The 12,611-nt window shown below is 49.6% G+C and overlaps 1 protein-coding gene across 1 annotated transcript; it reads left to right on the plus strand.

Annotated features, from left to right (window-relative positions):
• The first annotated feature begins 357 nt into the window (after positions 1-357).
• Positions 358-12,050, plus strand: LOC115457661 (mothers against decapentaplegic homolog 6-like). The gene is made up of 4 exons (XM_030187190.1): positions 358-526; positions 3,911-4,375; positions 4,931-5,059; positions 8,203-12,050. Exons 2-4 carry the CDS (start codon positions 3,955-3,957, stop codon positions 8,736-8,738), a joined length of 1,086 nt encoding a protein of 361 aa, XP_030043050.1. The 5' UTR covers positions 358-526; positions 3,911-3,954; the 3' UTR covers positions 8,739-12,050.
• Positions 12,051-12,611: the final 561 nt, after the last annotated feature.

The raw sequence follows: 12,611 nt of genomic DNA on the forward strand, positions 1-12,611 counted from the left end.
GAGATTGGTTAGGTGCAATGAAAGCACAGGCTGAAAATACTAGTGGGCACTGACAAAATGCTGTTGAGTACAGAGAATAAGGAGATATAATGGGATAGACAGAAGAAAGATTAGCTGGGCTTCATCATCCCTGACTGTTGCAGCCAAACTTGGGCCTTAGAGGTTGCATTGTGGTGGCCCTACTGCTGCCCTGTATACTCCAGCCCAGCCCACCTCCTGGGCACACTGTGTCCCCTCAGCTCAACACTTCTAATTTTGTCGAGCCAAGAAGTCTGCACAGCTTCTAATCAATGAACTGCAAAAAGTGGGAGGTGCAGGGGAGGGGAAGCCATGCGCAGTGCTAGCAGGATGTGTGAGGGAGGTTATTGCCAGCACTGAAACAGCCTGGTCTCTCCTCTTCTCTCCTCAGCACCCTACACCCTGCACACCGCTTCTTGTGCTGCCAGGACCTGTCCAGGAGATGCAACCCTGGCACACAAAACTCGGCAATTCCTTCAGGGGCGCTTGCCAAGTGAAAGCATTTACCGTACGTATCCTGTGTGTGTCTCCGTTCTGGACGTGCATTTGCACATGAGGGGTTCATGGTTATGCATGTGTATGTAGGAGTGCATATTCTGAATCTGTGTGTGTACTTGGGGTCTGGATGGTTTGGGCTGTCTCTCACACATCCCTCTGGACTCTTCTCTTACGTTGTGGGGACTTTGCTGTTTGTTGCTGTTAAAGCAGTGTATGTTATGTATTCACTGTGGGTCTGTCTGTTATATATTAATTTTGTAACTAGGTATATCATGAATGTAGAATTAAGGTCATTTCCAAACATTTCCACGAGTAATGCAAGTTTGCCTGCAGAATGGCCCCTTTGAAACTTCTCTTAGGTGGCGGGGGAAGAAGGTGAACAAGGGCCAGGAACGAGGTACATTAAACTTGGAGTTCCTTCCTGGTTCTGCCTGTATCCCAGCATTGAGTCAAGGGAAATACCAGATACAGTCCCACAGCTGTTAAGTAACTGGGGGGGAGGGGGGGGGGTCTGAGAACTGTGAATCTGTGCACCCCACACATGTGCTTATGTATTTATTTTTATGTATGTCCTACCACATCTTCGCCTGCAAACAATCACAGTGACATAGATGAGTTGTTCCTGCTCAGTCAGTGGCCACCATCTCTGCACCTAACAGACAGGGCTGACCGGAGTAGAGCTGGGATATCATGGGATATGATACCCTTCCCCTATCCCCGCCCCAAAGTGAAGTAACTTCTCCATTGTCTTCAGCACTACACTTAGAGAGCATCAGGAACAGACACAGAATGGGCCAAGTTGACTTATTCCACTCAGGGGACACAGGGATACAGAGCCTGTCACCTCTAGGACTGAAGGGGTCAGGGGATGGACACAGAGATACAGAGCCTGTCACATCTAGGACTGGAGGGTCAGGGGATGTACACAGGGATACAGAGCCTGTCACCTCTAGGACTGAAGGGGTCAGGGGATGGATACAGAGCCTGTCACCGCTAGGACTGGAGGGTTAGGGGATGGACACAGGGATACAGAGCCTGTCACCTCTAGGACTGGAGGGATAGGGGATAGATACAAAGCCTGTCACCTTTAGGACTGGAGGGGTCAGGGGATGGATACAGGGATACAGAGCCTGTCACATCTAGGATTGGGAAGGCTGAGGGGATGGACACAGGGATAGAGAGCCTGTTACCTCTAGGACTGAAGGGGTCAGGGGATGGATACAGAGCCTGTCACCTTTAGGACTGGAGGGGTCAGGGGATGGATACAGGGATACAGAGCCTGTCACATCTAGGATTGGAGGGTCAGGGGATGTACACAGGGATACAGAGCCTGTCACCTCTAGGACTGAAGGGGTCAGGGGATGGATACAGAGCCTGTCACCGCTAGGACTGGAGGGTTAGGGGATGGACACAGGGATACAGAGCCTGTCACCTCTAGGACTGGAGGGATAGGGGATAGATACAAAGCCTGTCACCTTTAGGACTGGAGGGGTCAGGGGATGGATACAGGGATACAGAGCCTGTCACATCTAGGATTGGGAAGGCTGAGGGGATGGACACAGGGATAGAGAGCCTGTTACCTCTAGGACTGAAGGGGTCAGGGGATGGATACAGAGCCTGTCACCTTTAGGACTGGAGGGGTCAGGGGATGGATACAGGGATACAGAGCCTGTCACATCTAGGATTGGGAAGGCTGAGGGGATGGACACAGGGATAGAGAGCCTGTTACCTCTAGGACTTTAGGGTCAGCGGATGGACACAGGGATACAGAGCCTGTCACCTCTAGGACTGAAGGGGTCAGGGGATGGATACAGGGATACAGAGCCTGTTACCTCTAGGACTGGAGGGTTAGGGGATGGATACAGAGCCTGTCACCTCTAGGACTTTAGGGTCAGGGGATGGACACAGGGATACAGAGCCTGTCACCTCTAGGACTGGAGGGTTCAGGGGATGGACACAGGGATTCAGAGCCTGTCACTTCTAGGACTGGAGGGTTCAGGGGATGGACACAGGGATTCAGAGCCTGTCACCTCTAGGACTGGAGGGTTAGGGGATGGATACAGAGCCTGTCACCTCTAGGACTTTAGGGTCAGGGGATGGACACAGGGATACAGAGCCTGTTACCTCTAGGACTGAAGGGGTCAGGGGATGGATACAGAGCCTGTCACCTTTAGGACTGGAGGGGTCAGGGGATGGATACAGGGATACAGAGCCTGTCACATCTAGGATTGGGAAGGCTGAGGGGGTGGACACAGGGATAGAGAGCCTGTTACCTCTAGGACTTTAGGGTCAGCGGATGGACACAGGGATACAGAGCCTGTCACCTCTAGGACTGAAGGGGTCAGGGGATGGATACAGGGATACAGAGCCTGTTACCTCTAGGACTGGAGGGTTAGGGGATGGATACAGAGCCTGTCACCTCTAGGACTTTAGGGTCAGGGGATGGACACAGGGATACAGAGCCTGTCACCTCTAGGACTGAAGGGGTCAGGGGATGGACACAGGGATACAGAGCCTGTCACCTTTAGGACTGGAGGGGTCAGGGGATGGACACAGAGATACAGAGCCTGTCACATCTAGGATTGGGAAGGCTGAGGGGATGGACACAGGGATAGAGAGCCTGTTACCTCTAGGACTTTAGGGTCAGGGGATGGACACAGGGATACAGAGCCTGTCACCTCTAGGACTGAAGGGGTCAGGGGATGGACACAGGGATACAGAGCCTGTTACCTCTAGGACTGGAGGGTTAGGGGATGGATACAGAGCCTGTCACCTCTAGGACTGGAGGGTTAGGGGATGGACACAGGGATACAGAGCCTGTCACCTCTAGGACTGGAGGGTTAGGGGATGGATACAGAGCCTGTCACATCTAGGATTGGGAAGGCTGAGGGGATGGACACAGGGATGGAGAGCCTGTTACCTCTAGGACTTTAGGGTCAGGGGATGGACATAGGGATACAGAGCCTGTCACCTCTAGGACTGAAGGGGTCAGGGGATGGACACAGATACAGAGCTTGTCACGTCTAGGATTGGGAAGGCTGAGGGGATGGACACAGGGATAGAGAGCCTGTCACCTCTAAGACTGGAGGGTTAGGGGATGGACACAGGGATACAGAGCCTGTCACATCTAGGATTGGGAAGGCTGAGGGGATGGACACAGGGATAGAGAGCCTGTCACCTCTAAGACTGGAGGGTCAGGGAATGGACATAGGAATACAGAGCTTGTCACCTCCAGGACTGGAGGGCTCAGGATGGGTGCTAGGTTTGTATGATTGTTCCATGAAGTGTAATGGAGAGAAATAAAGATACAGGCCGAGTAAATCCAAGAGATAAGGCTGGACCTTAGAGTCTATGATAGCCTCATTCATTGTCCTTTTCTTCCTCCTTGTCTCAGGTTGACTGGAAGCCAGAGATCTTCTTCAGAGCACAGAGCGTCATATGTTCCGGTCCCGGAGGTCCAGCTTTGTGAGACGACTTTGGAGACATCGCTGTGGAGGTTCCCAGTCTGTGTCTATCACTCGTGGCCAAATAGATGGCAGCCCCAACCCCGAGGAGTCCCTTTCTACCTCCAAGCTGACTGCTCACTCCCTCTTCCGGAGGCTGAAGGATGAGCAGCTGCAGGTTCTGGCTGAGGTGGTGCAGAGCAAGGGAGCCCGAGACTCCAGCTGTATCCTGGTGCCCCAGCCCAAGCAGGCCCTGGCCCCCCAGCTGGTTCTCTGTAGGCTGTACCGCTGGCCGGACCTGAGGCATACTCAGGAGCTGAAGAGGCTCTGTTACTGCGAGGCATTCTGGAGGAGAGGCAGCGAGGGAAGCTCTTTGTGCTGTAACCCTTATCATTTCAGCCGGCTCTGCACTCCAGGTGAGGCCCCCTCTCACAGCTGGACTCCCGGGCGGGCGGGTAACAGACTCAGGGAAAGTGATGAGGCCAGTACTCAAAACCCTTGGTCTAGAGGAAGCCCCATATGATCAATGTAAACATCGAAAGACACTGATCTTATACCTCATGGAGGGGGGGGGGGGGGGGGGGGAGAATTTCACATCCACCACCTACTGCTGTCTCTGTGACCCACATAACACAGATTGCAGACCTTGAAGCCTCTTCATGATCTCTGGGACTGGGCAGGATCTGTCTGTCCGTACCCAGGATCACTGGGGCAGGTTCTTTCTGTCCCTGGTTGCTGGGGATGAGGATAGGAGCTGGGTGGAGCTTGGGGCAGGGATCACTGGAGATGTGGCAGGGTCTGCTGGGGATGAGAATAGGGTTGGGGTGGAGGCTGGGGCAGGGTCTGACTGTACCTGGGATCATTGGGGTGGGTATTTGTGTGCCCAGGATTTCTCCATTCCCTTAAGAATGGATAGCATTTTTTTTTTTACCTCTTCCTTCAGTTCTCTGAAGTTTTGTTTGCTTTTCTAGAGTCTCCACCGCCACCCTATCGTAAGGTGGCATCCCTGGATTATCCCAGGCCAGATCTGGGTAAGCGCATCTATGCCCAGGAGTCTGCTGAGCTGAGTAACTGTAATAACTCCAGCCGGGACTGGCATGGTAAGGGGGGGGGGGGGGGGGATTATGTCAAAGAGAGGGAAGATGTAACCGTTAGACTTAAGACATGTTAGTATTTTTCCTTTATTTTTCTGTAAGCCAAGTTGACTGATGCATGAAGGTGGCATCTGCTTGCTGTTACCTGATCAAATGTACGTTTCTGCAGTAAGATAAAAAGTTCAGGTCAGGATCTCCTTTCCTATGTGCCCCACCATGCCCCCCCCCCCCCCCCCCCCACCACTGTGTACCTCTGTCTCTACAGAGGTCATGGCATGAAACAAACCAATAGTTTTAAAAAAACTGTCCTAAAACAGCCCCAAAACAACCAGCTCCTGACCTCTGACCCTTCAGTGCGACCTCTGACCATTTATTGTGCACCCTGTACAACAACAGCTCCTGACCTCTGACCCTTCAGTGTGACCACTGTACTACACCAGCTTCTGACCTCTGTTACACCAGTTCTCGACCTCTGACTGTTCAATGTGACCTCTAACAATTCATGGTAACCACTGTACTAGACCAGCTCCTGACTTCTGACCTTTGTGTATAACTGCTGTATTGTGCTGACTACCACCTTCTGACCAGTTGCTAGAATTATTTCTCATGTACATGAATCAGTAAAGGCTTCTTGACTGGATGGACTAAGGAGGTTTTATGACAGGAGAGGGTATGATGTCAAAAAGTTGAAGCCCCCGCACATCCACCATATTGTGTGACCCCAAACATTCGCAGGCACTATTGAAAACAGTAGCAAACTTGTGAAGTTTATTTTGTGTGTGTGTGTTTTTTAGTTGACAGTTTTTTTTATTTAGTTGCTATCTTCCCATATATAACCCCTAAGGATTTATTTCCTCGGGGGAGGGAAAGGGGACAACTCGACCCTGAGGCTCAAGCAGAGCCTAGGCCTTTCATAAAGCTGCCCCCTATAACAGTTGAGCCTCCCGTGGCATCTCATACCCCAGGACCCCCCCCAGAGGTAAAGAAAATCTTGGGTTACGTATGGAAAGCTTTCAAAATAAATAAAAAAATAAAAAAATAACCCCCACACACAGGCAGTCATAAATGTCACAAGTTTGCTATTGTTTTCAATAGCGTCTACTAATGCTTGGGGGTCACACAATATGACAACAAGCTCTGCCCACTGGCTTCAGCGCACAGAATGGGCCGGATAGACTCATGCCGTCTCCTGTCATAAAACCTCTTTGAGATGGTCTTTATCCGCCATCTTTTTAAGTACTACTACTACTACATAACATTTCTAAAGCGCTACTAGGGTTACGCAGCGCTGTACAATTTAACATAGAGGGACAGTCCCTGCTCAAAGAGCTTACAATCTAAAAGACAAGTGAACAGTCAGTCCGAAAGGGGCAGTCAAATTGGGGCAGTCTGGATTTAGTGAACGGTAAGAGTTAGGTGCCGAATGCAGCATTGAAGAGGTGGGTTTTAAGCAAAGACTTGAAGACGGGCAGGGAGGGGGCTTGGCGTAAGGGCTCAGGAAGGTTGTTCCAAGCATAGGGTGAGGCGAGGCAGAATGAGCGGAGCCTGGAGTTGGCGGTGGTGGAGAAGGGTACCGAGAGGAGGGATTTATCCTGTGAACGGAGGTTACGGGCGGGAACGTAAGGGGAGATGAGGGTAGAAAGATAGTGAGGGGCAGCAGACTGAGTGCATCTGTAGGTAAGAAGGAGAAGCTTGAATTGAATGCGGTATCTGATTGGAAGCCATTGAAGTGACTTGAGGAGAGGGGTGATATGAGCATATCAGTCTAGGCGGAAGATAAGACGTGCAGCAGAGTTCTGAACAGATTGAAGGGGGGATAGATGGCTAACTGGGAGGCCAGTGAGGAGTAAGTTGCAGTAGTCAAGGCGAGAGGTAATGAGAGCGTTTTTAAGTAACACAAGTGACATTGTTCTCAGTGAATGAAATTAATGGCAAACTCATTCAAACTTCTTATTTAGAAAATCTTTATAAACCCTTTTGTTCTCCAATGAAAATGTATAAATTTTTATGATGTCATTCTCTTACTGTATTGTTTCAAGTTACAGGTAAGCTCCTTCTGCATGCAAAGGTCTGTTATTATAATCTGCTTTGCAATTTACCTTAAAGGCGGAATATTTCTTCCAGCTGTGAGAGAATGGCACCCACTGGGGTCCCTCATTTAGAAATCAGGCTGCCACGCTGCATCCCTTGCTCAGATATTAGGCTGTCACATACCAGGTCCTTGGCTTGGGGATCATATTGTGATACTTCATATCCCTCCCTCGGATATCAGGCTGTCAAACTGCATGTCCTTTGCTCAGAGATCAGGGCTGTCATACACTATGTCCCTCCCTCATTTAAAGATCAGGCTGTCACACTTCATCCCTTGCTCAGAGATCAGGCTGTCACACATACTGCATGAACAGATTTGGAATTCATGTGCTGAGGACCATGGACCCTGTGACATTCTTTAGTTTTTAAGCTCTGTTTGATGTGTATCTGGTGGTGAGCAGCAGGAAGGGAGACATGGCCACTGGCCTCTTAAATAGGTAGCAACAGAGCCAAAGGCCCCAAGGCTCAATCAGGAAAACAAAACAATTGGCAGAGAAAGAAAAGCTGAGCCAGAAACCAACATCCTCTCTCCAAAAACAAACTAGGGCTGAGAGCCAGCCTGTGAGGACGATCTCCCACCCCCCCCCCCCCTGTTATTTCTGGCCTTCCAACTCAGGAAACGAGGCAGGATCCTGACGTCAAGTCACCCCCCCACCCCCCCACCCACCCTGGCTCCTGTCCACAGCTCTGAGGCTTATCCTGAGCTCTGCCCCTCTCTGACCAAAGGCCCTTTCAGCACAGTCTGAGACGAGAAAGGCTGCTCCTCGCTGTGCCTATCCCTATGTCACTGGCTCCTGCTAAAGCTCACTTTCATATGACTTTATGCACTGTGTTTATTTTTAAGTTTATATAGTGTCTGCCTGAAATAACCATTCCAAGTGGTTTACAAAATCAGAAAAAAAATAAACTAACATTTAAAAAGCCAGAAATCAGAAAAACAGCACAACCTTTCCGGGAAACATAATACTAAGTTCTGGGGAGAAGGGACCTCATTTCCCACCCATTGAACTAGCAAAGCCCCCAAGCTTAAGGACACATTTTCTCTTTTGTTTCTGCAGACACCACACTGTCCAGAACCACCGTTAAAGACGGATACTGGTGTAAGCTGGCGTACTGGGAGCACCGGACCCGCGTGGGTTGCCTCTATGCTGTGCATGAGTCCTCTGTCAACATTTTCGGTGACCTGCCTCAGGGCAGTGGCTTTTGCCTGGGGCAACTGAGCTCCGAACACTGCAGCGAAGCCGTGAGACGCACCCGGGGCAAGATCGGACAGGGGCTATTGCTGAGCCTGGAGAAGGATGGCATCTGGGCTTACAACCGCAGCGAACACCCCATCTTCGTCAACTCCCCGACACTTGCTCCGCCCGGGTCTCGCACACTTTCTGTCCACAAGGTTCTGCCTGGCTATTCCATGAAGATCTTTGACTGTGAAAGTCCAGTGATAGTGGGCAGCCTCTCTGTCTTTGGTGATGGGCCCTGGGATCCCAACAGTATCCGCATTAGCTTTGCCAAGGGTTGGGGTCCGCGTTACTCCCGACAGTTCATCACTTCCTGTCCGTGCTGGTTGGAGATCTTACTGAACAGCCACAGATGAGTGGTCCCATCACCCTGATAAACATTCAAAAGTGAAGTGGACACCTTTCCGGGGCATCTCTGCCCCTTTCTCAGCCATCTCCTGCTTATCGCAAAAGGTGGCCTTAGTGTCTCCTGTCTCACGCTGTGGCTGCCTTTACTTTATGGAGCTCCTGGCTCCGATTTCCTGCGCAGATGTAATGCTTTGTTGAGTGATAGTTTACACTGAGATGTGGTAATCAAAAGGTTATGTAGTCCCTGTTGAATGGCAGCTGCGAGGGAGGCTGTTTGTCTCCTTCTGGTTACGATTCAGGCCTGAGTTTAATTTACATCGCTTGCTGGTTGGCCTGTCTCTCGGAGATATTTCAAGGCTGGGATAAGAGGTTCTGGTTCTGTAGGTCAGAGATCAAGGTCCAGAGAGTCTTTGAGCACCGTAAAATGCTTTCCAGTGCTTCCCCAGCCCTCTTTCCATAGTGCCAAAAGACACACAGAGCGCTGTTCAGAGGCATGAAAGAGACAGTATCTGCCCCTGGAACTTACAGCATAGTCAAGGCACACGGATGACAGAGAAGTGGCCTCAAGAAATGTATAGTTTTGTGGTTCAAATGGGATTGGGGAGAGCCAGGTTTAAGATTTATAAACGGCCTCAGTCCAGGCAGAACTTGGACGGAGAGGGGGTGAGATGCATCAGAAGGTGGCTCAGGACATAGCCCAGTGGTAAAGTACAGACGTTTTCTATGAAACTGTGGCTTATCTCTATTTACATGTTCTCAGTACTGGGACTAACTCAAGCAGGAGCGAGGGGGGGGGGTACGTAGAATAAGGAATGAGATGTGTAAAGAGAGAGACAGAGAGACATATCCTGGGAATACCAGGACGAAGAGAGAGTTGATGTCCTGGAGGGGGCTCCTAGTGGTCCCTTGAAGTGGAGGAAACCAAGAGAGTGAAAGGAGGGTTCAGGGCACAGAGATGTGCAAAGCAGAGGGCAGGAGTGAGAGAGAGAGAAGGAGGGGGTACGTAGAACAAGGAATAACATGAGGGCAGGAGAGAGAGGAGAGGAAAGAGATGAAGAGTAGATGAGGGAAGGGAGGGGGAGAGAGAGATTGGCACTTGCTGCAGGGGGGAGGGGGGGGAGATATTACGCCATCTCTCTCCAGATGAGAGAGAGCACACTTCTCTCCATATTCCACCCCCACCTTTGGCAGTCCAAACTCAGCCTTGTGGGTGTTGTTCAAGGTTCTCTGTTTTATGCAGAGTGGGGCAGGAATTAATTATATTGACCGTTCTATAACCAGGAATTAATTTACAATGTATTGTGTGTTCACACCTATTATTTATATGTTATTGAAATATTTGTAGGGGTGTCTGTCTTTACCTCAACGCCACCACTGTACCTTCATGAGGAAGTCCATACCCCAGACCAGAGCAGATGAAATTAATATCTAATGCAGCATTTAGAGATTTGGTTAAGATGTCACTGCCATTCTGCTTTCTGGTTGTAGCTCCTAGCGCTCACAGAGGGTCTTCCAGGCTTGTTTGCCACCTGAGCTGCGGAATCCTTGGGCCTTGGACACTGCCTGGCATCTCAGGTCTTTGTAAAGAGCGCCCTCTTGTGGTAGAGATTGAGAAAAGCGAGTGAAAGTTTCTAAAGCAGCTAGTGAGGGCACTACTCTTCCCCCTGCCCCCCCCCCCCCCCCCCACCGTGTCCGTCCCCCACAGCATCTTATAATAGGTTGCCAACTAGATCCAGATTTGGCTGACAGGGTTGGTTCTGGGCTTACCCCTTTGCATGCATGGATTAACCCCATTGGGCGAGTCTGGATCCAGTTGATTCAATCACTGCCTCAGGGACAGGGGGCACCACTCTTATAAGATAATCACCAGGTTGCAACTCCTGGAAGCTTCTTAACATGAACCCAAAAGATCTAACTACCATAAAAATACACATTTTTTTTAAATATGGAAAATGTGAGCTAAAAATCCTGGACCGGCTTGTTTCGTTCCTGTCACCTGGGGTAAAATGTTTGCTCTCCAGTCCACCTCAGCCTCATCTTTCACTGCAGGGGTATCGGTGCTACCTATTGGGAGTCTGGGGCCGACTGTCATCTCCAAAGGTACTAAGTTACTCAGTTCCAGGCCTGGTTTTGAACTTGGGATTTGTACTGCTGATCCTGCCCATTTAAATTAGTGCTGCAAGTCCCATAATGCATCGGGATGGGGTGGTCAGAAATCCAGGACTGCCCAAAATCTCCCACCTGGAACTGGATAACCTGAAACCTTTGCATCTCCTGGTTTTAGATGTAATCAGCTCTTAATGGGGAACTTGCAGCTGTTGACTAGCTGAGCTTTTAGGAGGTCTGGTGGCAGTTCCACGCCCCAGGGGGAGGGGACCTTCCAAGGGACACCTCTTACTTTCTCTTTTTAATTTTGATTATATTCAGTATTAATCAGTATATCATTTAATGGCCTTGTCCAGAAGTGGTAAGCTAGGTCTCACACTGTAGGAGGAAGGGGCTGGCAGATACATCACCTGTAGAAACCTGCAAAATCCAGTCTTGGTAAAATGTACATCCAGCGCTACAAACTCTTCATACACTCAGTGACATGTGAAGTGAAAAATTCTTTATTTATAATTCACTTGCAGGAAAACGTTCACTTAAAGAAAATATCAGGACCCATGGCCAAGTTTTGCCACAGCTGCGTCAGGACACTGGCCCTGCTATAAAATGCTGATACTGCATTGCTGTGAAATGTGGCTTTGTTCACGTGAATCCTGATATTTTCTATAAGTGAATTAGAAATAAAGGATTTGTTAGTTCATATGCCACTGGCACTGGTGAGACACAAGACCATTTGATTTGGAAATCCAGTCCTAGTGTCTGCAAAACATCAGTGTAAGCCAAGGGAATCATGAAAGGCGGTGCTGAGCCCCCAGCCCCACCCCCTCCAAGATTAGGAGAGAGTATCGGGGACTCAGCAACCCCGGTTCCAGGCTGGAGAGTATGGGACAGTCCTGGATTTCTGATCACCCCATCCTGGTGCATTATGGGACTTGCAGCACTGTCTTGGGATGGAAGTTCAAAACCCGGACTGTCTCCAAATCTCCAACCTTGAACTGGGACCTCTGCAGACTCCAGGGACTCCTATCCTGAGCAGGGGGAGACTTGGGTATCAGCAGAAACAGAGAGATTGCTCTGAAAGCCAACCACAGTCCTGGTCTTCCAGCTCCTGGGAAGGGCCACTGCTAGTAGGCTATAAGACCAGGCACTGGCTCTCACTGTCATGACGACCTGGAGTGAAAGTCTTTGTATAAATAAAAGGAAAATGCTTAATATTCTCTGTTCCTTTATTTTATGATATTTTGTTTCCAGAGTTTGCTGTACAACTTCGTCTGGCAACAGATCAAGGCAGTTTACAATGCTCAAATCAAATCAATATAAGATAAGAACATTGAATGCAATAGGAAACAGTGTAGTAGACATTAATCCCAACAGAGGAAGAATTGGAGATGAGGTGTATGATCCAAAAAATTTGTCTTGCGTACACTCTACACATCCCACGCAGGATAAATCTCCACTGTGTTTATCCCACACATCTCTGACATTATACATGCATGCTGTGTAGACCCTGGCATGTGCCATGAGATAAGTACATAAGTAATGCCACACTGGGAAAAGACCAAGGGTCCAATGAGCCCAGCATCCTGTGCACGACAGCGGCCAATCCAGGCCAAGGGCACCTGGCAAGCTTCCCAAACGTACAAACATTCTATACATGTTATTCCTGGAATTTTGGATTTTTCCAAGTCCGTTTAGTAGCGGTTTATGGACTTGTCCTTTAGGAATCCGTCCAACCCCTTTTTAAACTCTGCCAAGCTAACCGCCTTCACCACGTT

The sequence above is a fragment of the Microcaecilia unicolor genome, chromosome 14, assembly GCF_901765095.1.
Source record: "Microcaecilia unicolor chromosome 14, aMicUni1.1, whole genome shotgun sequence".
Lineage (NCBI taxonomy): Eukaryota > Metazoa > Chordata > Amphibia > Gymnophiona > Siphonopidae > Microcaecilia > Microcaecilia unicolor.